Source organism: Myotis lucifugus, unplaced genomic scaffold (genome assembly GCF_000147115.1).
Source record: "Myotis lucifugus unplaced genomic scaffold, Myoluc2.0 scaffold_246, whole genome shotgun sequence".
Taxonomy (NCBI): domain Eukaryota; kingdom Metazoa; phylum Chordata; class Mammalia; order Chiroptera; family Vespertilionidae; genus Myotis; species Myotis lucifugus.
The window spans coordinates 714,433-741,524 of record NW_005871294.1 but is presented as its reverse complement, the minus strand read 5'-3'; the positions used below and the strand labels follow the sequence as shown (position 1 = coordinate 741,524).

General features: G+C 48.3%; 2 protein-coding genes across 11 annotated transcripts in view; both read right to left on the bottom strand.

Moving 5' to 3' along the window:
- Window positions 1–1,531: 1,531 nt before the first annotated feature.
- On the bottom strand, window positions 1,532–13,443 carry CUNH9orf24 (chromosome unknown C9orf24 homolog). The gene is made up of 8 exons (XM_006098753.3): window positions 13,313–13,443; window positions 12,764–12,877; window positions 7,998–8,142; window positions 5,541–5,656; window positions 4,484–4,559; window positions 3,990–4,224; window positions 2,270–2,356; window positions 1,532–1,847 (listed from the first exon to the last, which is right to left on the bottom strand). Exons 1-8 carry the CDS (start codon window positions 13,382–13,384, stop codon window positions 1,745–1,747), a joined length of 948 nt encoding a protein of 315 aa, XP_006098815.2. The 5' UTR covers window positions 13,385–13,443; the 3' UTR covers window positions 1,532–1,744.
- Window positions 13,444–13,455: 12 nt separating this feature from the next.
- The window catches only part of FAM219A (family with sequence similarity 219 member A), a 50,016-nt gene continuing 36,379 nt past the window's right edge, over window positions 13,456–27,092 (bottom strand). For 2 of the 10 annotated variants that reach the window (XM_023762429.1, XM_023762420.1), the window contains 6 exons: window positions 20,733–20,832; window positions 17,800–17,902; window positions 17,470–17,550; window positions 16,774–16,828; window positions 16,166–16,260; window positions 13,456–13,663 (listed from right to left, as the gene is read on the bottom strand). In XM_023762429.1, coding sequence (XP_023618197.1) covers window positions 13,594–13,663; window positions 16,166–16,260; window positions 16,774–16,828; window positions 17,470–17,550; window positions 17,800–17,902; window positions 20,733–20,769 — 441 coding nt within the window. In that variant the 5' untranslated portion in view covers window positions 20,770–20,832 and the 3' untranslated portion in view covers window positions 13,456–13,593. Of the gene's footprint in view, window positions 14,191–16,055; window positions 16,261–16,773; window positions 16,829–17,469; window positions 17,551–17,799; window positions 17,903–20,732; window positions 20,833–27,092 lie in introns of all 10 variants that reach the window. The other 8 variants (XM_023762422.1, XM_023762426.1, XM_023762423.1 and 5 more) reach the window with 8 other exon arrangements.

The following is a 27,092-nucleotide window of genomic DNA, read 5'->3' as shown; positions in this document are numbered from 1 at the left end:
CGCCCAAGGCCCTCCCCCTGGGCTCACTCACGGCAGTGACCCCAAAAGTGGGGGTGAAGGTAGGCTCCTGCAGATCTCCACGCTAGCCAGAGTTGAGCTGCCACCGCGCAAAGCGGAGCGCCGCCTACTTAGGGGACAGCTGAGGCCCCGCCCTCTGGCTGGCTGGCCACGCCCAGGTCTTTTGGTCTCGCCCAGGGCCTTGGAGTCCAGCCCCGCCCCAGACGCCGGACCCCTCCTCCCACATTGTCACGCGGACTTGAGGCCCCGCTCCTTAGCCCCTACCTTCCTCCTACTCCTCTGGGCTCAGCTCCCGGCATCTCAGGCCAGCAGCCAGCCCAGTGCCTCCCGGCTCCGCCCTCGCCTGCAGGCCCGCCCGCTTGCGGGGGGGGCGGGGGGGGGACGGGGGCGGGGGAGGGGTCTGCTCCAGGTCTTCAGGGAAATGTAGGTTTGGAGGAAGGAGCAGCTGTAGAATGTTAGTTTCTTGCACCTCCAAGCTAAATTTGGATGTGTATGAGAAGGAGCGAGCCGCAGGGTATAGGGACAGGGTTAGCGCTTGGCATTCCTTACCCTCCAGATTTGGGCAGGTGGAGGTCGTCTCGGTATAACGCTCTTATTAGCTCTCCCATATGGAAAAAAAAGTTTCTTATATGGGAAAAGGGTAGCAGGATTCCTGGAGAATCTCAGCGGCCCAAGAGGATCCAATCAAGGACTCCACGGAGGGACCTTGGTTTCACCAGCAGGGAGGCCCAAGCTGTCGGTCTCACCAGCCCAGACCAACAGTATGGAGGTCAGGGACCTAGAACACTGGCTTCCCCCGGGGTATTTTGCAGCCTCCCCGCACCCCCCACTCCCCAGTGACGGGCGTTGGAAATGACTGTACTGCGAGGAAGTGAGCGTGTCCCGCTATACCCCTGCCCCGGGGAGGAATGGGGTGCAACAATACTGAAGATCCCAGAGATTCCAGAACACCCCACTCCTTGCTCCCCGGAGGGACATAGAAGCAGGGCTTTGTTTTGTAATTAGAAATTTCTTGGTCATGAAACTGGCCAAAATTGTTTTGTTGTTTTGGACCCCTTCTCTTGGGTTGGGGAGGACAGCAAGGTATATGAACATAGGCTTTTGGGGGGTTGTGATGGGGAGGATTCTGAGGTGAGAAGCATCTAAGTTTAGGAGATATTAGGGGAATGTTAGCTGGAGGGCCCTTTCTGCATGACTAGGTGGACCCATTTGTTTGGGCTCTGGGGTGGAGGGGAGGAGGACACCAGGTGTATCTAGGGCAGTGGTTCTCAACCTGTGGGTCGCGACCCCTGAAAATACATCCTGCATATCAGATATTTACATTATGATTCATAACAGTAGCAAAATTACAGTTATGAAGTAGCAACGAAAATAATTTTATGGTTGGGGGTCACCACAACATGAGGAACTGTATTAAAGGGTCTCGGCATTAGGAAGGTTGAGAACCACTGATCTAGGGCTACTTTTATGTGTCAGGAGGGCACTTAGGGCCACCCTAAGGGAAGTGCTGAGGTGATGGGAGTGGGGAGGGCTCAGGGCAGGTTGACTTTGAGAAACTGCATCTTAGTGTAGGGGACTTGGCAGAGGCCTGAGTAACTGGTTCCTCATTGCCAGATCTTGCTGGATGAGGACACAGGAGGCAGGGGAATATGTGGAAATGTCAAAGGCAGCCTATGGGGTGAAAAGTTTATTTATTGCTCAGCCCCCTTGGCCTGGTCCTGCTCTATCAGTAGGAGTAGCCAGGGTAATTCTCGGACAAAAACTCAGGGTGGACAACATAGCTGTTTCTCTGGGAGCCACTGGTCTTCTTAAAGTGACTTGTGTCCCACCTGTGGGAAGAGATGGGCCAGCCCTTTTGGACCCTTATCTGTTTGATTCCAATTCTCAATGCTAACCTTATCCCAACATTTTGCCCCTAATCCTGACCTTAGGCTCCAACACTGACTTCAGGTTCTATGGCCAAATTTTTGATTTCCAATACCCAGTCCCTAACATTGACATTTTACCCTCTACTTCAATCCCTGAACCTAACTGAAATCTTGACTCTATGCCCCACTGTCAACCTGTAACCTCTCAATGCTGGCCTCCACACCTTCATGGAGTCCTCCATCGCCTTGTTAGTTTTGACTTCACCGTGGCACTAGCGCCTCCTGGTGGCATCTTTCAGTTAGTGCATCGCAGCGGACAGTATACACCCCCAATTCTGCCCCCCCCCTCCCTGCCCCCAGGTACTCCACCTCGCCAGACTTACCTAAGGTTCGGATAAGGGTAGTACGGCCGCAGGGGCGTTATAACAGCACAGTGCATCCCGGGCCGGTGCTCGCTGGGCGATACACTCCTGGAGGAGGAAGCGGCGGCGGGAGAGGTTGGGGCTTTTGATTTTCCCCTAACCCCCAAGCCCAGACCGGGACTCTGGTCCACGCCTCAGGTGTCAGTCCTACGGCTCGGAGACCCTCTCCTCAGGTCTCCCGGCCCTTCCAGACACCGTCGGAGCATCGCCTCTGGGAAGACACCTGGAAGTCCCCTCCCTGTAAGGCCTCGTTTCTGCAGCCTGGGTTGCGCCGTGGAGGGAAGCACCCGGACTCTAGCGAGGGTCGAGCCTGGGAGTCCCCGGATCCTCGCCCCGGGACGGCAATTGTTGCACACTATCCATCCAGGGAGCCGTGTCTCTGAGCCTCAGGAACTTCCTCTCCCCCCGAGTCCCTTGTAAGGGATAGGACCCACTCTCACTCAAGGACTCAGTCTCTCTGTCAAGGGAGGGGCGGCGGGGATCACCAGGGGGTTAGGGTTTAGAGCACCCCCTGCACAGCTCTTTAGCCCAGTGGTTGGCAAACCCTGGCTCCCGAGCCACATGCGGCTCTTTGGCCCCTTAAGTGGCTCTTCCACAAAATACCACGTGCGGGCGCGCACGTACAGTGCGAAGTTGACTTAAAACCTTAAGTAAAGTTTATTAAGTTAATTTTAGGGAACGTTGTGGAGTGAAAGAAGATGTAGTGTCGAGGATTGAGAAAGGTATGTTGAGATGGTTTGGACATATAGAGAGGATGAACGAAAGGAGATGGACGAAACAAGTATACAAGACGAGTGTGGATGGGAGAGTTGGAAGGGGTCGACCTCAGCGAGCGTTGAGGATGTTTTTAGCAAAGGCCAGCTTAGGAGTACCCTAATTAAGTTAATAACAATGTACCTACCCATATAGTTTAAGTTTATAGTTTAAGTTTAAAAAATTTGGCTCTCAAAAGAAATTTCAATCGTTGTACTGTTGATATTTGGCTCTGTTGACTAATGAGTTTGCCGACCACTGCTTTAGACGGATGGGGCCATTGGCGTTTTCCCAGGTCCAGCCCGCCCTATGTGCCGCCTGGCACTACAGTCTGGCCTGCGGCTGAGCGCTCGGGCCTCAGTTTACTCTGCAGTGACATGCAAGGTTGTCTACCTCCGGAGGCGGTGCAGGGCTCCGAGGAGGCCAGGGCCCTGCTGGTCGCCCGGTCACCATTTTCCTCGCTCATTTGGCACTCAGCCATAACCCTGCCCGTTACTGACGATGGCCCGAGGCCCAGGAATAGAGGACACTTCTGAGAACACGTCCCCAGGATCGGGTGTCCAGGTAGGGAGTGGGGCTGGCGCGCATGGGAAGGGGATGAGACTGGTGTGCGGGGGGTGGTTCACAGAGCCCTCCAGAACAGATACAGGAGCTAGGCTGACCTTGGTCACAGTGCCGGAGGGACAGGATCGGAAACTCGGGGGAATCTCTGTGCAGGCTCTGCCGTTTCAGCGGTCTGTTCAAGCCCGGGGCCCGAGGGCGGGACGGGGCGGGGTCTAGCTGGGCTGGAGCGGGTGGGGCCTGGCGTAGAGGCAGAGGCTGGAAGCGGCTGGGGATGGAGCGCTCGCCGCCACCGGTGGGGGGGCTGGACTTGGGACCGGCGGGTTTGGGGGCGGGGCCCGGCTGAACTGGGCGGGGCCCTGCGAACCTTACTGTGGGCTGCGAGGGGCACAAAGGCTGCAGGCGGCGTTCTGTGCAGGGCGCCCCGGCGACGCAGTAGTCGATCCCGCGCAGGCAGTAGTGGCGGCCCGAGCAAGGGCTTTCATAGCCCTGGAAGGGCAGGCGGCCCGGCAGCGGGTCCACGCACCCGCATCGGGGCGTGATCTGCGGCAGCGTCTGGTACCGTGACAGCGAGTTCAGCATGTTCACCACCACCTCGCGCTCTGGGTCCGCAGGTCCCCAGCCCGGGAGACCCAGACAGAGAGTCACAAGAATGGGAAGAGACAGGGTCAGAGAGAGAGAGAGAGAGAGAGAGAGAGAGAGAGAGAGAGAGAAATAGGGACAGACAGAGACAGGGTTACACCCTCTCCGGGGTCCAGGGTCCTCGGCCCCCACCTCGTCCCACAGGTCCCCATCCCACTCTTTATGGCCTCCTGATACCCGTCCCCCCTTCTAACCCCCCCTGGCGCCCCCATCCGTTACCATAGGCATTGAGTCGCTCCGGCTTAGGAGGGTACTGTAAGGGCATTCCTCGAACTGCTGTCTCCATCCCGGCTTCCTGGAAATGGCACACACGCTACCTCAAGCTCTGACCTGGAAGGACCCCCTTTTGGGGTTCTCCCTCCCAGCACCCCAGACCAGTCCCAGGCCGCGCCTAATCCCGTCCTCCAGACGCTCCCCTCTCTGCCCCGCCCCGTTTGGAGTTGTCGCCAGGCAACGCATTTACTCCGCCTACCTGGGGAGGGGAGGGGGGAAGGAATGGAACTAGTTGGACCGGGTAGGCACCTGAGCGTCTGACAACCCAACCTCAGCGTTTGCCTTTGGTTTTACCCCTTTTTGTCTAGCTGACTCTGTCTAGCTATGTCTCCGCGTCTCTCTAACAGGGTGTTTTCAATATTGCCTGCCCATGAGAATTCCCTGGGAATTTGTGAAAAGTCCTGCTTCTTGAGGAAGTTCTGATTCAGGACTTCAGTCAATCTAAGGTCAGCCATCAGCCTACAGTGAGAGCCCCTGCTGAGGCCTCAGAGTCTCCCACACTCCCTCAGACCCGGGCTGGCCTGGACTCCTTCTCCCCTTGGATCACTCCCCGATGTTTTATCTGCATTGCCTCTGAGTGGCCTGATTTTCCCTCCTTTTGTCATTGCTGACATCACAGAGGGGAGAGTAGAGCAGGTAGACAGCCTAACACTGCTCCTTGGCCAGACTTGTGGAAGGAGCCAAGTGGCAAGCTTAGGAGTATAGATTGTCAAGGAGTGCGCACTAGCCTATCCCCCATAGAACCCAGCCAGAAATTGGGACCCAGTGAAGCCAGTCTGAGACTGGGACCCAGTGACCTAGCACAGCTCCACTCCTGGGTTCCCTCGTCTCCTGGAAAATACAAACCCTAGTGTCACAATTTCACGGATGGGAAAGAGGCCTGGGGCATTGCTGATGGGAAAGGGATGAGTAATTAATGGTGAAATATGTCACTGTGGTTTGGGAGGTGGAGGTGCGCGTGCCTGTGTGCCCAGACGCCATCTGTGCTGAGCCCAGTAGATACCTTAGGCAGCCGGGGAAGGCATGTGGTACACTTGTTCCAGTCAGTGCAGCAGTAAGGTCCCATTCTCCATGCGTTACCCCAGTCGCTACACAGATAGTTGGGGTTGCATTTGTCTGCTGGATTTTAAGGGTGGAGGGTAAGACAGTGTTACTCCTTGTTCTACCCCAGGATCCCAGACTTCCTAAATGTTTCTCCTTTGATCCCCAGCACAAAACTGGATTCTCCCTGATTTCCCTCAGGCCAGTCAAAGCCCAGCCTGGCCTCATAATTGTCTTACACACTGAGATACATCCCATTTTCTTTATTTTATTTTTTTGTTAATCACCTAAGGGATATTTTTCCATTGATTTTTTTTTTTTTTAAAGAGAGAATGGAAGGGAGGGGGAGAGACACAGAGACAGAAACAGTGAATGTGGTGAGAGAAACACGTCAATTGGTTGCCTCCCACATGTGCCCCAACCTGGGTTGGGGATTGAGCCTGCAACCAATGTACGTGCCCTTGACCCTTGACTGGAATCAAACCTGAGACACTTTAGTCCATGGGCCAACCTTCTATCCACTGAGCCAAAGCAGCTAGGGCTGCAGCCCATTTTCTACCTCAGGCTTGCTTCTACCTGGGTCTGGATCCTTTGAGCTGATCGCTTTTTATCGTGGCACAACCCTCTCTGAATGAGCCAATCTGGAAACTGGGCCTCTTCCCAATTGTTCCCTCCCTCTCATCTTCCACATTTATTTCCCAAGTTTGCTTATTCTGCCTCCTTAAAACCACTTGAATCTATCCCCTCTTCCAGTCTCCCATGGTCTCTCTCTGTATCTCTGCAGTGCCTTAACCCAGAGACTATATAATGTTGTGATCAATAGAATGGACTCTGCAGACAGACTGCTTGTCTTCAGATTTCAGCTCTGCCAGATATTAGCTGTGTGTTAATTTGACTGAGTTAATTTCACTGTATCTGTTTACTCAATTTTAAAATGGGATAATAGTACTGTCTACTTTATAGGGCTGTTATGAGATCGAAATTAATTAGTATATCTAAATACTTGGAACTTAGAAAACTATTATTTTATTAGCCTACTGGTCTCCTTACCTCATTTTTGAAATCCCACAATCCAATCTCTACTCGAAAGCTCTGGCACTTTTTTTTACAGATGTAAATCTGACCAAGACACTTCCCTACTTAAAACCTTTCAAAGCCCTATTCACCTAATCACCCAAGTTTGTCCAACAAGGCCCTCTGTGATCCACTCTCCTAACAGTCTGAAAGAACACATATGAGAGACATCAGGAAAGGAGGTCTAGGAGCCCTAGAGAAAGGGCAAGTGTGCGTATGCGGCATGGTATTGGGATTTGGAGTTCTGGGTTGGTGGGTTGGACATACTGAGTTGGGGACATTCATGTAAACATGACTATAGTCAGATGGAGAGAGGAATTCTGATGAGAGGTCGAGGCTAGAAATAAAGACTTGGAGTTGTCAGTAAAGACGTTGGTTAGATGAAATGGTATCAGAAGAGGGCTTAGATTAGCACTCGGAGGAACCCAATTTTTCCAGAATAGTTGACAAGACACCCAGGAAGTTGAGGCATCAGAGAAGCTGGGTAAGGAAGGCGTTTCAAGAAGTAGAGTGGTCAGAGAGTGAAATGCATAGGGTGGGTCTCGTAAGGTAAAGGTTGAAGAGTATCATGGATGTGGTAGTTAGAACCACACAAGAGCAGTTTTAATGTTTGAGTGTAGAAGATTCAGACCCCCAGTTTCAACTGGATGAAGATTTTGTCATCAATCTTTTCAACAAGTACTTATGAAGCTTGGTGCTATTTTTTATGTGGAGGAGGCACAGCTGTGATTAAGACATGACTCTCTGCTCTTTTGGGATGTACAGAGTAACAGATCATTAACATCTAATCAAATGAGAAAGATAATTTCTCATAAGGTGTAAGAAGGAGCGAGGAAGTAGATAGAAACAGTGAGTATAGACTGTCTCTGAAAATCTTGGTGATGAAGGGGAGAAGGAAGAGAGACTTTTTAGGCAGGAAGAGATTGGAAAAGGCTTCTAGGTGGAAGGGAAAGAGGTGTGGTAAGGCTGAGGGATGCAGGAGAGATGGGGAACTTGATGAAAAAGGGTCACTAAGAAGTTAGGAGGAGATGGCACTTGGATTTGTTTGGAGGAGGTTAATACTTCCTCTATCTCTGTGGGGATAAGACCTAGGCCTGTTCCAGTTCTTTAGCATAGACAAGGAGCTCCCAGAAGACAGGGCTGAATCTCCTCCAGGGTTAATGTCAGGTCAAGTGGTTTGGGAGTCAAGCTGGAGTGGGGGTAGTTAGAGAAGAAGCCCTGGTCATGGGGGAGATAAGACTGAAATATGATCAGGGTAGAGGTCAGGATCCAAGTTGGGTTCAGATGGAGTGTCATTGTTGGGGTCATGAATAGGGTCAGAGTTGGGCAAGGGGTGAGGCCCTACCTTCCTTTTGAGAGAGCCAGTATTTCTCAGGCAAGTAGGGGTGGCCTGGTATGGAACTCTTATAGGTGTAGTCCCGCACAGCACATTTAACCATCTTCTCTAGGGCTTCCTGATCCACAGGGCGCTGAAAAGTCTTAGGCGGGCCCTGTGCAAGGGGAGAGGGGAGGAAATGTCTAAGTGCACAGAAACTCCAGCCTTGGAGTCCTATTGGACTTAGATCCAGCCACTGTTGAGAAGGTCAGCCCAGGTGGGTCTCCCAACCGCCTCCCTTTTTAAAATTTTATTTATTTTAAAAAGTTGCTACATTTTAATAAACCAAACAGTTCTGGCCATGCATGATGACTATCAGGGACAAAACATATTAGAAATAACCAAAGGCAAACTAAAAAGTTATGGGAAATTCTTTGTTTGAAATGCCAAGGTATTTGGTGAATGTATGTATAAAATAATTAAGTTCCACCAAAGTTAATTTTTAAAAACAAACAAACAGGACAACACATGAATATTCTCTCCCCCCAAAAGTAAGAAAAATAAATCAGAAAAAGTCCCAGATTTCAAAACCACTACCTGTGCCTGAGGATTCCCACGCCAGCCTTGGTCCCCTCTGAATAGTTCTCTCATTTGAATTGCCCTTTGCTTCTTTCTTTTCATCTAAGACTAGGGCTTAGAGCCAGGCACTGGACTTCAGTCAGGGTGGTTTTCTGATGTTTTCATTTCTGTCCTTTTTTTTTTGACTGGGTGGTTCTTAAGGACAGAGTTGGAAGCTCCTGTTCTCTTTCTTCAGACTGTACACGGCCTGTGTTTAATTTTAACTCAGAAAACTATGATTCTTTATCTATTCTATATACTAATTCCCTGTCAGTCACATGTTGCAAATATCTTCTCTCAGTTTTTGGCTTGTTGTATCTTCATTTTCTCTGTGGTATCTTTTGATGAACAAAAGTTCTTATTAACATGGTTGAATTTATTAACCTCTTTTGTAGTGCTTTTGTGATTTGTTTAAGAAATCCATCCACACTCTAAGATAATGGAGACAGTGTCTTATATTTTCCTCTAATATAAGCCACAGTTTATTTTCCTTAAGCCTTTAATCTGTGAGGTATTGCTTTTGGGGTTTGGTGTGATTTAGGGATCAATTTTATTTTTATCTATATGGATAACCAATTGTCCCATTAAGTATCTATCTTCTCCCACAGATTTGCAATGTCACCCAAGCCTGGGTGTTGTGCAGTTTCACTGCGAGGCATCTAAATGTGGAATTCCTTCTATTTATTCTGTGGCTGTGGATTCATTTCTTTCATTAGTTCTGGAAAGTTCAGAGCTTTTCCCTCTTCAGATAATGCTTATTCTTTCTGATTTTTTTTTTATAGGACACCAAGTAGATGTGTGTGAATTTTCTCCTATCTTTCATACTGCTTAATGTTTCTTTCATATATCCTATCTCTTTGTCTCTCTGTGCTGCATTCTGGAAAATTTCTTTCATTCTATCTTTCATTCCACTGAGGCTTTTAAGCTGTGTCTAATCTGTTCTTTAACCCATCCAGTATCCCAATATGAATATTTGGTTTTAACACATATGGTTTTCATTTCTAAAATTCCTATTCAGTTCTTTTCTTACATTTGTCTGATATTTTAAAAATACAATCTCCTATTGTTTGCTCATTTTAATAATTTCACATTTTATTTTAAAAATTCATAATTATTTTGTAGTCATTAACTATTAATTTCAATATCTGAAGTCCTTGGAGGTTTAAGTTGGTTGTTTCTGCTGACTGTCACATGGTGGTTTGTTTCCTTATAGCTCTTCTTGTGAGCTCAGAGTTGATTGGCCTTATTCTAAAGGATACCTGGAAACATACATTGAGAATATTTTTCACCATAGAAGAGATACATACATTAATAGTGTGTGTGTGTGTGTGTGTGTTGGGGGCAGGGAGCTAGAGATCACTGAACTTTGTGGTTCAGGTTGGAATTTGCAGGTTTAGGTCCTCCGTCTTTTAGCTAGCTGAAGACTTAAACTCCTGCTTGTAGTGCTGACATTTGTCTTCCGGACAATCCTGTCTTCTAAGTATACTTACCACTCACCTCCATGAGAGTACACAACAAAATAAAAATTTTTATGCAGGACCTCGCTGTTTTGAAGCAGGAGGGTTTTCTGAGTTTTCTAGACCACACTGTACTGCCAGAAGCAAAAGCCTTTCCTTCATTCCTTTTAAAAAAATATGTTTTTGTTGATTCCAGAGAGGAAGGGAGAGAGAAACATCAGTAATGAGAGATAATCATTGATCAGATCGCGCCCACAACCCAAGCATGTGCCCTGACCGGAGTGGAACTGAGGTGCTCAACCACTGAGCCTCACTGGTGGGCTTTCATTCTTAATCCCACTGCTACTCACTGAAGCCGTCTGGCCAGGTTACTAAGGTTACTACATCCAAGAGATTCCTTTCTGTGTCGACATTTGATACTGACCTTTGTCTAACAATGCTATCTTGGTTGGCTTCTCTGACTTTCTTCCTATCACTCTGTCTCCTTTTATGGCTCTTCTTCCTCTAGCTACCCTTTAAATATTGATATTCTCCACAGTTCTGGGATTGGTCATTTTCTTATTCTTCCTTCACAATCCTATTCACTCCTATGACTTCAGCTACTACTGATATATTGATGATTTAAAAATATATATCTGTAGCCCAAACCTCTTTCCTTTGATTCAGAGCTAAGTATATCCAACTATCCACCAGACATATTTTCCTGAAAGTCCTTGAATATTTTTGCCCCCAAATCCATTCCGAATCTCTCTCTATGATTCCAAATCTCAATTTGTAGCACTGTCCATTCCTCCAGTTGCCAGAGCCCCCAATCCAGGAATCATCCTAATCTCTCCCCTCTTCTTTATATACTGATGGTGACCAAGACGTTGATCTATTTTTTAAAAATTTTTTCTATTGAGTGTGGAAAAGCAGGCAGGCGTGCTCATATTTTGCTGGTCAGCATGTAAATTATTACAAACCTTATTACAGAAATTTGAAGTGTATATCAAACATTTTTAAAATGTGCATGTCCTTTCTCCTAACAATTTCATGTCTAGGAATTTATCTTTAGGGAACAGTTGATGCATAAAAAGATAGATATAGACAAGAATAATATTAGCAAAATTTTTATAAATAATCTGAACTACCAATAACATATGATTTCTTAAATATACTAGTATCTTGGTACATTCATAAAATAAAATAGTATAGAGTCATTAAAATTATAAAATATGTTTCACAAGGAAAATGACCTGCCATATGGCTATACGAAAAAAGCAAGATTCAAAATATTAGTATACAACATGATACAATTTTCACAAAGTATATTTGCTTCCTAAATGGGCATATAATAATAAATTAACAGTGGTTATTTGGGGTTGTGAGATTATAGGCCTTTTTTTCTTTGTGCCTCTTCGAGTTATCCCCATTTTCTGCATTAAGCAACAAATTCCCCTTTTCTCTGCCACAGTCTATCCTTATCTCCCACATACATCCTCCTCCCTCATCCGCTGCCATCTCACTCTGCTTCCTGCCCTCAGCCCCAACCCCTTCAATCTCCTGCCACTGTAGCCAGAGTGGCATCACTCACAATCTAATCATGACACTCACAGATTAAAAAACCTGGAGCATTATGTCCTTATTTCTTATCACAGCCTGAAGCTCTTCCTGGTCTGCAGGCTCCTCTCCCTTGCACTAGTAGTTCTCAGTCCCTGGTGGGCCCCTGCCCCCAGGCTGCTCTATGGAAGTCTCCTCCCCCTGAATCTCTTAGTAGACCTGCCCTAAAGTCCCAGGAATGCTCTCCTCTTTCCAGCTCTTGGACCATTGCCCATGCCTTTGCTGGGGCATGTTCCACACAGCACAACCCTACTTTATTCACTTGTTTGCTGACAGCTCCTGAAAGACAGCCTGGCACATGTAGATCCCCAACAAAGTTTGTTGGATGGTGCATACAGCTAATTTCCCTTAGAGCAGTGGTTCTCACCCTTCTGGCCCTTTAAGTACAGTTCCTCATGTTGTGACCCAACCATAAAATTATTTTCGTTGCTACTTCATAACTGTAATGCTGCTACTGTTATGAATTGTAACGTAAATATCTGATATGCAGGATGGTCTTAGGCGACAACTGTGAAAGGGTCGTTCGACCGCCAAAGGGGTTGCGACCCACAGGTTGAGAACCGCTGCCTTAGACAGTCACCATTAGACTCACAGATCTCTCCATTTTGTGCAAGTGGCATAGACAGATACAAGGAGCCTGATTTGCATGCACAAAAACATGACTATTGGACATTTTCTGGCATATCCCTCAGGCAGTCTCAGGACCTTTGCACGTTCTGATCATTCTGCCTGGAACCCTATTCTTTCAGCTCTTCACCTGGCTCTCATCTAGGTCTTCTATGACCTCTATTTGAGTAACTCTCTCTGGTTACTTTCCATTTCCACTACCCTGTTTACTTCCTTTATAGCATTTTGGATAATTTATAAAAGCCTTGTTTATTCCTTGACTTATCTAACTCTTTACATCTCCTAACTTGGTGTAGCAGAGCACTATGAAAGCAGGATCTTGCATTATTTTATATATCATTATAAATTCCACATCTAGGCAAAAGAATAAAAAACACACATGCAAAGCTACAAATAATTACAAAAGTAACTATAACCACACACTGCCAGTCCATCCAGACATGCATGGCCATACGCATTAGCCTGCCCCTGTCCCCCACCCCAACCTCTACTTACCCGGCTCACAAACTTGTTGGGTTCCCAGGCCCACAGAGGTGGGTCGTTATAGACCTTCTTGATGGAGTTAGGAGCCCTGTAGGAGTCAGTGTAGGTGCTGATGGGGGTCCTGGTCTTTCGGGAGAAGAGGAACATAGTGGGGTCTAGGGAATGCCCAGGTGGGCTCTACCTACCAAGGGCTCCTGCAAACCATCAGTGATTCCCCCCCTTCCAGATCGCCCACACCTCCAGCCCGGCACGTGCCCTTAGCTGCTATGATTCCCTTCTATGGAGGATCTCTCAACTTCCCTCTCTCACAGCTTTCCTGCTTCTACCCCACCCTGCTACCCACTCCAGGATGGGCACTGCCCATTATGATATCACTTGGCTTAGTCCCAGCCCTGAGGAGGTGAGGAGGTCCAATTCTCTTCCTGCTCCAGCCTTTTCCTCCCTCAAGTCTCTCAAAAGAACCCAATTTCCAAGAGTTCAGAGGGTCCCTGGAGATCTTCGAGGCCAACCTTCTCACTTTGATGAAGATAAGTGGAGGTTCCAAGGGGTCAAGTGACTCACCAGGGTGATACAGCAGGTCAGTGGCAGGCTCGGCCCGGGAACCCATGAGTGGAGGTAGAGTGAAATGTGCATTCAGAGGATCCGTTTTCTCCCCTTTCCAGCCCACCTGGCCCTGGCCCACACCCCAGGTAGGGAGCTGAGGCTGACTTGTTTGATGCCTTTAATATCATTATTTGTGTTACACGATACACAATCAAGGATGATGGTCAATACTGCGATGGAAATGTTAAAAAAAATATTATACACGGCTCATGTCTTCCACACACCTTCCTGGAAATAAATTAGTGAGCACGGAGAAACCTGGCTGGGTGGCAGCCAGAGCTGAGGGTTGAGGGAGTGTTAAGGCAGTATCTACAAGGGGGAAGAATGACAGGGGGCAAGCTAAGGCCTCAATTCCTCCCCTCCATCCTCCCGGACAGGGGAGGAGGGAACCACACACTTCCTAGACCCAGAGGTGCTGGCTGCCTCTCCCCACCACTTGTACACTGCCTCAGTTGGAAGTCCTTGCCTGCCAGGGAACTAGGTATGTCCTGCGTGGAGGGAGTGTTCCCTGGTTCCTCAGGGACAGAGGGGTTCAACAGTGGGCCATAGTCACACAGCAAATCAGCAGCAAAGGTAGCAGTCTAAATGAGCCCTGGTGGGGCCCTACTTGGAAAAGAGGAAGTACCCATGTTCTCGAAGAGTGAGTCAAGAAACCCAGCGTGGTGGTGATAGTAGTAGGAGGCTTGGCGCTGGGGCCCAGATGACAGGGTGTAGGGATCTGACCTTGGTGGGAGAGATGGGCACAGTTGGGGGCTGGTATGGGCCTTGTGGGCCCTGCAGATACCGTCTCTGTCCTTGTCTCCCTTTGGCATTTTCTCATCATCTAACCAGGGTCCCTGTACAAGAGGAGGTAGGGCTGGGTTAGGGGTTGGAGAGCTTCACCTTAGTACTTTGGAGCTGGCGACCCCTGGGTGTAGTACAGGGAGAGCTGCTACCCTTCCTAAGTAGCAGCCTTATTCTCTCATTACCCTCTCCCCCTTCCAGCTCCACCTCCCGGGAATGGGCTGTGAGGTGGCAGCATGGAAGAATGGAGGGTATACACCCTGGCCCTGGGATATAGGGTTTGTGGGGGCATAGACCAGAGCAGTCTTAGGCTAACTGTGCTTTCATTTTTCTTTACATGGGGCAGGTCTATATTGCCCAGTCCCAGGGGAGGACCTTGACTTTCATCATCAGCTTTTCTGGCATCTTCCCCACCCCAGCAACTGCAGCAGAGACAGCAGTACACACATTCTGACTCACAGACACCCCATATACCCACATACACAATATATACTCACACACATAGACACACACACATGTATTCCCAAATAGATCTGCATGCACTCAAACATACACAGGTCCCATAGGAACTCCCCCTTCTCCTTTTCACGCAGACATACAACTCAGGAAGCCTCCTAGGTGTACTCAAAGACACACAGAGACCTCCCTGTACACCTCCACAGAAATTCCTCTGACAAAGTTTCTTCAGAACGTTCAGACGCTGCTCATTTGACAGCTGAAGCCCAGGGGACGCAGTGGCTTGTTGAAGACCACCGGGACAGTGCCAGCGCTGGGGCTGGAACCAGGCTCTGAGTCCCAGTCCAGGGCGCTCAGTCCACTGCACTGCTGAACAGCCTCTCACACTGTGAACAGACCACACAGTCACTTCCTCACCATCTAGGACAGAAGCAGACATCTAAAAAGACAGGCCCACACAGAGACAGACGCACACCCTGATAGCCGCAGGCACACACGCATCCTATCAAGCGCTCCCTGCCATACACAGGCAGCCATAGCATTCTCCTAAGCTTGCTCCCTTGAAGGTTCTTTCTGGGAAGAAGGATTTGAAATCTTGGGCTGGAGTGAGATGGGAATGGGGCATTCGAGGCTAGTGTTACCTCCTGCTTCTAGCCTGGGACAGAGGCCAATGAACAGAAGCATTTGCGTGTGTGAGTGCGCGTGTATGTGTATGTGTGTGTGGGGGGGTGGGGTGGGGAGGGGGTTGGCAGAGAGATACATTGGTTAGGGGCAGGTGAGGACAGATCATACCATCCCAACCATCCCAAACTCTGGCCTGTCTCTAAGGCCTCTTACCCTCAACTCAGAGAACAAGGAAGGAAGGAAGGAAGGAAGGAAGGAAGGGGTGAATGGGGCAAAGAGGAGGAAGTAGGCAGTGATCCGATAGGTGGGGGACAATATTCCACTGGGCAACTTTGCCAGGCTTCCCATCTGGAGATGAGGGGAGAAATGCAAATAGGTACATGGCCAACAGGGGCTGCTGGAGGGGCTCCAAGGTACTAGACCTTGCCCCCACTCCACTGGGCCTTTCTACCTCAGAGTCCCTTTCCTTACTGGGCTGGGGGTGCATGGCTTCATGGGGTGGGGCCAAGCCCCTGGCTTTGTGATCCCTCCCACTCATTACTGTTGGCCCCCCTGCTGTCCAGTCCCCCACTCTCCCACTGGACTGTAGCTTTGGGGAGAGCAAAAAGGTGCTGGGCAAAGTCCCCCAAGTAACTGGACAAACAGCCCCTTCCCCTCCTCAGTTTCTGGGGTAGAGAGAGACCCGGTTTTGGTTTCTCCGGCTCCATGAACACACAGAGGTACACGTCCTACCATAGGAGGAAGCAATGACTTTTACGAGGTTGGCGGCTGTAGGGGACGCGGGGCCGGGGGGGCTGGCAGAAGAGCTGGGGAGGGGTCTGCCCCTGCCCTGTCTAACCTGGCCCCCAGTGGCCCGGCTCCATTGGCTGCGGCGGCCCCACCCACTACTGAATGTGGCAGGCAGTGGAGGACGTGGCCTGGCAGCACATGCAAGTGGGGTTCACGGACTTGGGGGGAATGAGGTCCAGGTCCTCGTCGTCGGGGATCTCATCTAACCGGTAGCCATCCTTCAGCAGCTGGATGTTCAAATCTTGGTTGATCTGCTGTAGACAAAGCGGGGGGAGGTCAGGCTCCAGGGACCCAGGGGCACCAACCACCAGGCCTTCCCCAGATCTGTCCCATCCCAGGTCTCTCCAGAAACCCCTGGCTTCACCCCTAATTCAGTTCTGGCCTCACTTTCTTTACAGGCACTTCCTTGTGAGGCTCTTCCCCGTGACAGACCCCACCCCATTCTACAGGTAACTTCCCACCTGAGGTCCTGTCTCTATTAGGGCCCTGCTCCTACTTGAGGCACATCCCCGAACAGTGTCATCTGTTTTTCACGTTGCATTCTATGTAAGTGACAACCCTGGGTTCAAGTCCCACCCTAATCCCAGGATCCCCTAGGTTGAGGCCAGGGTCTAACAGCCTCACCTTTATTCAGCCCTGCCCCATTTAGGACCCACCCCCACAGCGGCTCTGCCTAGCTTGGCCCATAGCGCCCCTCAGGTGTGATTCGGCATTGGCCCATCCCTGCTTGGAGGGGTGTGTCTAGGGTAGGAAGGGTGGGGCCTCACCTCAGCAGAGGAGTAGCCAGAAGAGGAGTATCTGGACATGTCAAAGTCATCATCGCTGGCCATGGAGAAAAGGAGACAGAGGGAAGTGATTCCTGGAAATTAAATAGAAAACTCCCTGCACCACCCCCTGACCCCCACCAGTCAATACCCCACCCTTCTCCCACACTTCCAAATAAACAGCTCAATCTAAATGAAAACTGCTTGCTGTACCAATGGAGTTTTAAGACAGGTTCCCTAGCCCCACCTTTCTAAATAAATTGCCACCCTTAACCTCTTTCTGAGTAGATGCTATTCCTTTTCCCCCTCCCCTCCCCCTTTTTATCTAGGCTCAAATCACCCTGGCTTGTTGAGTTTTCCCAAAGTCCAGGTCTGGCCAGGTGTGTTCCCAGCAGTAGGGTTGCTCCCTTGCAGGGGGCAAGGTATTAAGCATTGAATCAGTGCCCATTCTCAGGGCAGCCATTGGATCAGTTGTCCCAGAATAGCAATAGATTGTACCAGTCCCATTTTCCTCTCTCTGCTCTTCCCCACCTCCAGGTAAAAATTCCAGTCCCTGGGGGCTTCATCCTTGGAGAGTTCCTGGCTATCTGAGGAATATCTCAATTCTGACACTATAACAGGTATGGCCTGTACAGTCCACCTGTATGCTCACACAGGTTCCTGTGGCTTGCCCAGCTGCCCCAACATCCCCGTACACACCTGTCAGTGTCAAGGGCTACCAGTGGCTTCTCGTCTGGGCTCTGGTCAAGCGAGGAATAGCCTTTATTGGGAACGACCAGCCTGGGTGGAGAATTTGGGGGATTGGATTGGCAACGGGAGCACACAAGTCTGGTGAGGAATTGGGTTGGGCCCCCCCACCCCACCACTTCCCTTCCCCCTCTCCCTCCCGCTTGGATTCTGTTGAGATTCTCTGCTCTCAGAGAGGAGCTAGGCCTGAGGAAGGAGGGAAGAGGAGAAGGCTCAGGACCAGCATCAGGATAGATGCTGACTGGCAGGGTCCAGGTGGGGTGTGTGTGTGGGGGTGTCTACCTTGTCCGGGCCATGACAGTGTTCTTCTTGGGTTGTTGGATTACAGGGCTACCCATACTTCCATTCTTCAGGGAGCCCTTCCGGGCCAGCTCCCGTTGCTTCTCTGCAGGGGAATATGGGAAGGAAGCTGTGTCCTGCCCCCAGGACCACCCTACCTTACTGCTCAGGGCAGCCTAGGCTGGGCCTCCATTGGGAAACTCTTTGCTTCTGTAGAACTGGCTCTGCTGCTCGGTGGAGACAGTACTCGGCCCTGCACAACCTGAGACAGTGAGGAGCAACGGGAAAGCTGACCCCTGTCTTCCAGGAGCTGCACTCCCATGTGGAGCAGTTAGTGTGTGCTCGATGCCAGAGAAAGGTTAGAGAGGGAGAGATGGAGCAGGAGGATGGGGCCGTCAGGGCCTCCTACAGACGACATCTTGAACTGGAGAGAGCAGGGCCTTCTAGGAAGGAGGGATAGTGTATACAGAAATGCATTTAGAAGTGAGCATAGAAAGTGTGGATCTGGATGGAATGGAGGGTGAAGATGGAGGACAGGTTGAAAAAGTAAGATACATTTATTCAGTCATTTGTTTATTAACAACATCTATGTCACCAATCCCAGGACCTGTGCTAAGGGGCTAGGGACTCCCTCTGATGACAAACTCAGGGCATGACCTTGAATGCCAGATAGAGGGGTTTGGGATTAATGTGGGAGGAAAAGGAGCCACCAAGGGTTATGGAGTAGGAGAGGCAGAATGGGGCCGGCAGGGTCAGGGGCCAGAGGCTGGGGGAGCCCCTCTGGCTATACTTCCGACTCTCTGCTAGCCTCCGGAGTTCTCTGAGGCTCCAGAGCCCACCAGATTCGTGGGGCTGGCCACCAGGTGACCTACTGTCTGGTGTGTGGCACTGTTACCAGGAACCAGTAATCTGCCGGTCTGGTTCCTGGTAAAGGCCTGTCTACCCTTCCTACTCATCTCAAGTAGAGCTTAGATGTGGGGAAAGGGACTGTTGGGTGGAGAGGAATGCTAGGGGAAAGTACTCATAAAATAACCACAGCTCCGGAGAGGAAGGATGGGTGGGCATTTCCGGCAACCGTGACTCTGGACTTTCCTCTGGCTGCCCTCTCTCCGACTCTCTCATCTCCAGGTGGCTGACCCTCTTTACTTTGCCACTGCTCATCTGGCTCCTTCAGTTTTTCCCCAGCCTCTTTTCAGCAGGCAGCAGCTACCATTACCACTCCAAGCCTCTAGGGGGTGCAATTTGCCTTCAAATTCCTGGTGGTGGTGGTGGTGATTTTTCCCTTTAGTGCTACTGGGCAAGGTTTTGAATTTTAATGAGAAGTTCGGTGGTAATGTAACGGAAAAGGAAAAAATTGTCATTTTAAAAGCATGTTTGAAAGTGAAAAAATGCAAAGAATAAACTGGCAAAACCAAACTACAGTCTACTGTGCAACTACTTAAAAGAATGAAATCATTCTCTATATACTGGCATTGGAAGAAGTTCCAAGACATTAAGTGGAAAACAAAAACAAAAGAAGTTTCAGAAAATGTGTACAGTGTGTTACCACTTATGTTAAATACAACAAAGAGTAAAAGACAGCCTGACGGGTGTGGCTCAGTGGTTAGGCATCGACCTATGAACCAGGACGTCATGGTTGGATTCCCAGTCAGAGCATATTCCATCCCCAGTGGGGGGCGTGATTTTCTTTCATCATTCATGTTTCTTTCCCTCTCCCTTCCTCTCTGAAATCAATAAAAGTATATATATATATTTAAAAAGTCAAAAACAAAAACTTGGAATGATTATCTTGGGAGAAGATGTGATAGGGAGAATAAAAGAAGTTATACTTGTTAGAACACTTGTATTGTTAAATTAAACAATAATATACAAAACTCGCTGTACTTTGAGTCTGATATCTTTGGAAGAGGAACAAATGCCACTGAGAGAACTGCTCTCTTGTTTAGAAAAACAGCCTGAGGGGTTCTCTAGCTGTGATCTGAAAGGAGAAAAGCAAGGTAAAACAACAACAACAACTTTTTTTCAAAAAAATAAAAGAACAGAACTCTGTGAAAAGGGAGTCCTGGCCGCTGCAGTGGGAGAAGGTTTAGGCTCTTAGGACTGCTGAGGGTCCACTACTCAGTGGGCAGCTGGAGCCCGAGGAGAAAGGGACGGCAGAGGAGTTTTGAAGGCTAGTGATTACCTGTATGTAATCGTAAACTCTCCTGGATGAACTGTGTTGTAATTTCTCTTCACAAACCAAATTTTTAATAAAAGCCTATTATATGAAGCAGCCTTGGTCCCTGAAGAGACAGGGCAGTGTTCGGCCTGGGGTGAAGTGAGAACAGCAGCTGCTGGGGCTATGGGCAGTGGCTGGGAGCCAAGTGACTTCAAAGAGCAGGCTGTGGCGTCAACTGACTTCAGAATGGACATGAGAAAAACCCCAAGGGAAAGGTGACCCTGGAAAGGGGGAGAGATATTTGAGTTTACTAAAAAACACTAAGAAAAAGCTCCCCGAAACTGGAGCCCACGAGGCCCTGAGATGTCCGGATGGGCTGAGGATGGAATGGGGAGAGGGGCTCAGCTTCTAGGCTTTGGAATCCTCATTCTTTCTAACCCTCAGACATAGCAACGGCTCCCCACCTCGAAGGCAGCTTCGCAGCCCGGTTCAGCGTTGAATGGGACTGCCATGCCTTTATCCCTGCCCCTCTCCCCTGGAATAACTGGAGCCATCTTGGCCTCAGAGACGCCTCCTAGAGTTTTGGGTCCTGCAGAGCACTGTAACGTCCCTCTTTGCCTTGCAAGAAATAAGGTACCTGGCAGTGACAGTGACTTGGTGGCTTGAGTCTTGGAACCATCTGGCCCTAGGTGGTTTAATTTGTGGCACCATGTTGCAGACCCAGCCCAGAGCACCTGGTCCATTCCCCGCATCTCTCTCACCCCCCAGACCCACTCACCCAGCTTTACTTGGAGCGGGGATGGTTTGTAATTCATGGCTACTGACTCACCCTCCCGGGCATCACAGTCTCCGTCTGAGATGGAGGCGGCGGCTGGGTCCTGGCAGGGAGAAAGCAGAGAGACAGGAAGTTTAAGGAAGTGAACACAGGAGGCTGCTGCTCCCACCTGACCCCCGGACCTCTGAGAGCATCCGCCCCTGACAGCAGGCAGGAGATTCAGGGAGGGAGAGGCAGACCCGTCCACCTTGAGAGGAAGATCCTGAACTGGGTAGAAGAGCCAAGGATCCCGGCTTCACTGACACTCACCTGGATGTCTATCTTCTAAGTCCTGGGTCATCTGGCCTCCTGTAGAAGGCCCCCCGCAATTCTTGAAGCCCACAGGATCTTCTCCAACCTCCCATACTAGTTGCTTGCTCCCCAGGGCCCTTCCCGTGTACTTGTTTGGAAAGGTCTTTCTAGGTTCCTGTGAGTTTAAGTCTGCATTAAGGTCAGAGTAGCTGCTCCCTAAGACAAGCCTTCACCCCCCCCCAACCCCCGCCTGCATTTCCTCTAGCACTAGACATGTCCCTTCACAGGATCCAGAGAACTGACTGGCCAACCAGGCCATACAAAAAAGAGTTCTCACGAGGACTTCTCTGTTTCACAGATGAGTCCTAAAGAACGTCTTCTCGAAAGCCTGAAAGGTTGGCTGTGTATGGTAGGTGAGAAGACAAATACTGACAAATCAGCTGGTGGTGAGTTAGTCCGGTGCTGCTTGCTCATTAATCTAGCCTCACTCTTCCCTCGAAAACACCACAAACCTCTGCTACAGGATCCAGGGCCCTGGCCAACCCTGCCTCAGTCAGTTGGAAGGTCATTCACATTCTCCATGAGACACTGATGACCTATTGATACTGCCATCCAAGGCATCTGCCTAGACCAGTGATGGCGAACCTTTCAAGCTCGGCGTGCCAGCATTTTGAAAAACCCTAACTTAACTCTGGTGCCGTGTCACATATAGAAATTTTTTGATGTTTGCAACCATAGTAAAACAAAGATGTATATTTTTGATATTTATTTTATATATTTAAATGCCATTTAACAAAGAAAAATCAACCAAAAAAAATGAGTTCATGTGTCCCCTCTGACACGCGTGTCATAGGTTCACCATCACTGGCCTAGAACTACAGAGTCTGAGGACTGCAGAGTGGATCCAAGACTGTGCCTGTTCTGTCTCTGGGGATGTAGAGAGCAGACAGAGAGGCAGGTAGAATGCTGCAGGACTGGCCCCACAGTGTCAGGCCCAGAGATCTGAGTGGCTACGGGTGTACCAATAATGCGGATTTTTTTCAATAGCTGGAGTTACACATATGTTGATATATATGCGATTTTATATGTATGCTATTTTGTTGTATTGACAACAAGCTTCAAAACTTCATATGTCAAATTTTCTGAAGGTGTTAACATCATAAGTACCGGTTAAAAATGCGGATTGACCCTTTACCGGTTAAAAATGTGGAATTTGTAATCAAAGAAAACATGATAATTTCAAGAGAAACATCAAAAGTGCTTTATTCAAAGTAATGTCCCTCCGCTAGCTACACATTTCCCCCATCTTTCAGGTAATTTGTGAACACTTGGAGTGCGGGTGAATTTCCCGCCAAAATATAAGATGGCTCTGTCTTTTGGTTTTGTTCCATCCACCAAAAGGGTGGATTACAAACAAATATTTGGTAATACGCAGTTACAATCGGCCCGAGTTTACACGTTTCCCGCACTCCACCGCAAATCTATATGAACCGAGTTAAAGACGGCTCCCGCGGAGTACGCGCAATTCACGCGAGCCGACTTAACTCGTTTCCCGCACTCCAAGTGTGAATACCGTTCCAATAGATCTTTTCTTGTTTTGAGGCAGACCATTCAGAGACCCAATTTTCCATTTCTTCATACGTTTTGAAGTGTTGTTCAGAAAATATGTGTGCCATCGATGGGACCAAGTGGTAATTTGAAGGAGCAAGGTCTGGTGAATACAGAGGGTGGGTTAATACTTCCCAGGCAAGATCTTTTAATGTGTCTTTAACTGGTTTTGAAGTGTGTAATGGTGTGTCATCATGAAGCAAAATTACTTTGCCGTGTGTTCTGGCCCATTCTGGTTGTTTCATGATCAAAGTATGGTTCAAATTGATTATTTGTTGTCAGTAGCGATCAGTATTAACGGTTTCTCCTGGTTTTAGAAGCTCATAATACCACACCTTCCTGATCCCACCAAACGCAGAGCATTGTCTTCTTTCTGAAGCTATTTGGCCTCACAGTCGATGTTGATGGATGACCTGGATCAACCCATGATTTTGTGCATTTGGGATTCTCAAAATAAATCCACTTTTCATCGCCAGTCACAATTTGATGCAAAAAAGACTTCCTTTCGTGCCGTTGAAGCAACATTTTACTGATGACTTTTCGGTTTTTCATTTGTGTTTCATTCAGTCGATGTGGCACCCATTTCCTTCCTTTAAAATCTTTCCCATTGCTTGTAAACGATCGGAAATAGTTTGCTGAGCAATGTTTAATCTTTCTGCAAGTTGTTTTTGAGTTTGATACGCATCTTCATCCAATAATGCTTGTAATTGTTGGTCTTCAAACTTTTTCGGTTGACCTGGACATTCTTTGTCTTTAACATAGAAATCATCACTTTTAAAGCATTTATTTATTTATTTATTTAAAAATATATATATTATTGACTTTTTTTTTTGTACAGAGAGGAAGGGAGAGGGATAGAGAGTTAGAAACATTGATGAGAGAGAAACATCGATCAGTTGCCTCCTGCACACACTCTACTGGGGATGTGCCCGCAACCAAGGTACATGCCCTTGAGCAGAATCGAACCTGAGACCTTTCAGTCCGCAGGCCAACGCTCTATTCCAGTGATGGCGAACCTATGACACGTGTGTCAGAGGTGACACGCAAACTCATTTTTTTGGTTGATTTTTCTTTGTTAAATGGCATTTAAATATATAAAATAAATATCAAAAATATACATCTTTGTTTTACTATGGTTGCAAATATCAAAAAATTTCTATATGTGACACGGCACCAGAGTTAAGTTAGGGTTTTTCAAAATGCTGACACGCCAAGCTCAAAAGGTTCGCCATCACTGCTCTATTCACTGAGCCAAACCGGTTAGGGCTAAAGCATTTAAACCAGCGTTCACAAGTATCTTGAGATGGAGCATGTTCACCATAAGCTTCCCGAAGTATACGATAACTTTCAGCAGCACTTTTCTTCAAAATAATGAATTAAAACTTCCCGCAAATGCTTTTTGACACGAAATTCGACATTTTTAGGTATAAAAATATCAGAAAATTTGACATATGAAGTTTTGAAGCTTGTTGTCAATACAACAAAATAGCATACATGTCAAATCGCATATATATATCAACATATGGGTAACTCCACCTATTGAAAAAATCCGCATTATTAACCGGTACACCTAGTATACTCATTATGGTAGCTTTTGTTCCCTTTAGAATGAGGCAGTGGGAACGAAAACATGCTTGTCACCAAGGGGAAAGGGACAAGTCTAGAATATTTGGGAGGGAAATCCTGACCTTATCTGTGTTCCTTAAAGACACCTAGAGCACAAGGCCCTGCATGGGCTGTGTTCGCAAGTTCCTGAGGTCAGAACCTGGGCTTCTGTCCTCTGCTCTGACCCCCAACCCTTAGCTGTGGTTGAGGTGGACCCGGCAGGAGGCTCTGTGCTGGAAAGGTTGTGTGCCGCAGTGGCTGCATCTCAAGCAACTTCCCAGGCCACAAACCTTTCCAATCCTTATCCTTTGCCTCCCTGGCTCAGCTCCTCCTTGGGAGGCTTCTTACTGACAGCACCTGTTCCCTAAGCCTTGGAGAAGCAGGCTCTAGTGGCCCTTACATGCCTCTCTGCAGCCAAAACATCCTGGCAGGGGCTACCAGTAGGAAACATGGAGACCTGACAGTTTGGGCTCTGGCTGTCCCTTCAGGCCACAGGGAGGGCTCACTCCCAAAGCAACCTGAGGAGGCTTCTCAAAGGTGCCTGTGGGACCCTACCAGGGAAGCATTGGCACCTTTACAATTTCCTAGTCACATTACTTTCTCTGTAGCATTTGTCACATGTCACACATCCCACATCTATTTGGAAGTAGTTTCCTTCACTGGCTTTCAGGACACTAATTTCTATCTCATCCCACAGTCCTTTGCTTCCTCTGCAGAGTCCTGACCTCAATCCTCCTCCTATCTCTCTGGGGAACCCTGATATCTCCTACAGCTTGGATTAACATGTTTACACTGATGACTTCTAAATCTATAGCCTTCCAATCATGCATCTTCTCCATAACCCTCCACCCCATCCATCCCATGAGAGTGTTAAGCCTCACTGTCATTTCCCTGGGCTGACTTTTAAAGCATAAGCCCTTGGGCATTTGGGGCTAATTTTTTCCTCCCCGGTACAGATAAGTTCATCAATTTCTTCTCTCAGACTGGAGGTACTTGGCAGCAATGATAACACTGCAGGAAGGATGGGGCCTGTCTGGGGGCTGGGAAGCTATTGAGCAACTCTGGTCACAAGGACCCACATGTGGTCCTTCAGGACACTGGGCGGGTCCTGGTGCCATTTGATCCCTGAGTGAAAATGCCAGTCCCTTTGGTCATGAGCCAGGGTGCAAAGCCCTAGACCAAGAGGCCACATGCAAAGCCCACCAGGCAGCATCTCCCAGTCACTGTCCATGATGGAAGGCCATCTGAGTGGCAAGAACAAAGATCTCGGGCACTGTGCCTGCAAACTCAAGCCTTTTTTTGTGGGCTTCCTGTATGTCTTTCCTGAGAGATGCAGCCAATGCACTATGATCATCACATGGAAATGTAATCAGGGAGATTAAATGTGAAATATTCATGAATATAAGTATCAGAGAGGAACCCAGGCAGAAGGAAGCATCTGGCTCCAAGAAGTCAGGGAGAATTTAAAATGTCCCCAAGGACATCTGACAGGAGTTAGATCCGGGAACTAGAGTGGGGATTAGCAAGATTATTAATAAACACTCGGCAGAGACAGACATTGAAATTCATCTCTAATAGCAACCCATGTTTCTGCAACCCTTCAAATTCTCCACCGACTATAGAAATGATTAATAGCCCTGTCTTACTGTTTCTGGAACAGGATATATATAGGCTAATGGCCAGTGCAGAGCCAATATAACTACAGGAAGGTAAAAGTGCCAGAAGAATTCTTAGACTTAGTCCAGTCCAGTGATTTTCATTAAACTATGTTCCCTAACCCTGTGCACTGGGAGGGGCTGAGTGCAAGAAGGGACCAATAGGAGGTGGTCTGGCTTCTCTTAAACCAGAGTAGATCTACTTTTATTTCATCTACATATCAGCCTTTCCACAGGATTTTAGTTGGAGAAAGGATTCTGTTGCTTAAAAAAAAAAAGTTGCCCTGACTGGTTTGGCTCAGTGGATAGAGCATGGGCCTGTGGACTGAAAGGTCCTGGGTTCGATTCTGGTCAAGGGCATGTACCTTGGTTGCTGGCACATTTCCAGTGGGAGGTGTGCAGGAGGCAGCTGATCAATGTTTCTCTCTCATTGATGTTTCTAACTCTCTATCCCTCTCCCGTCTCTCTGTAAAAAATCAATAAAATGTATTAAAAAAAAAGTTAAAACCCACTGATTTAATCCAATCTAGTTTTTAAAAAATATTTTATTATAGGAATTTATTAAACTTACACAAAAGTAGAGAAAGCAATACTGTATAGTGAGATCCTGGTTAACTATCCTTAGCTTCAACAAATATCAACTTAACCCATTCTTTATATAAATCCCAGCTCCTCCATTTACTAGCTGTGTGATCTGGGTGTCAGTTTCCTCATCTTTAAAATGGTACTAATACTAATGCCTATGCCAAAGGTTCTTGTGAGGCTAACATGAGTTAATATATGCAAGCACTTAGAATAGCACTCAGTATAGTACACACCGAGCACTCTATCTGTGCTGGCTCACACAATCCTGGACAGTGTGCCCTGGGAGTGACTTGCCCACAGCTGCAGCCCTGGCACCACATAGGTTGAGGCCTGGCTTATGCGGGAAGGTATCTGTGGAAAGGTGTTCTCTCCTCAGGGTGAGGAGGGGCCTGACCCAGGGGGCATGCTGACTCCTTTCTCTCCTTAGTCCACTATGCTGCAATTGCCTCTCACTTATTTAACAATGGCAGGCCCAGGGCTCATAAAGATAAATAGAAAATAGGCCCATTCTTAAGGAGCTCCCAGTAATTATCAATAAAGGCAACAGGAACCATAGAAAAGTAGAGGAAAGTAACAAAGAGAAAACTTCACAGAGGAAGCCACTTTAATAGTTCTCAAA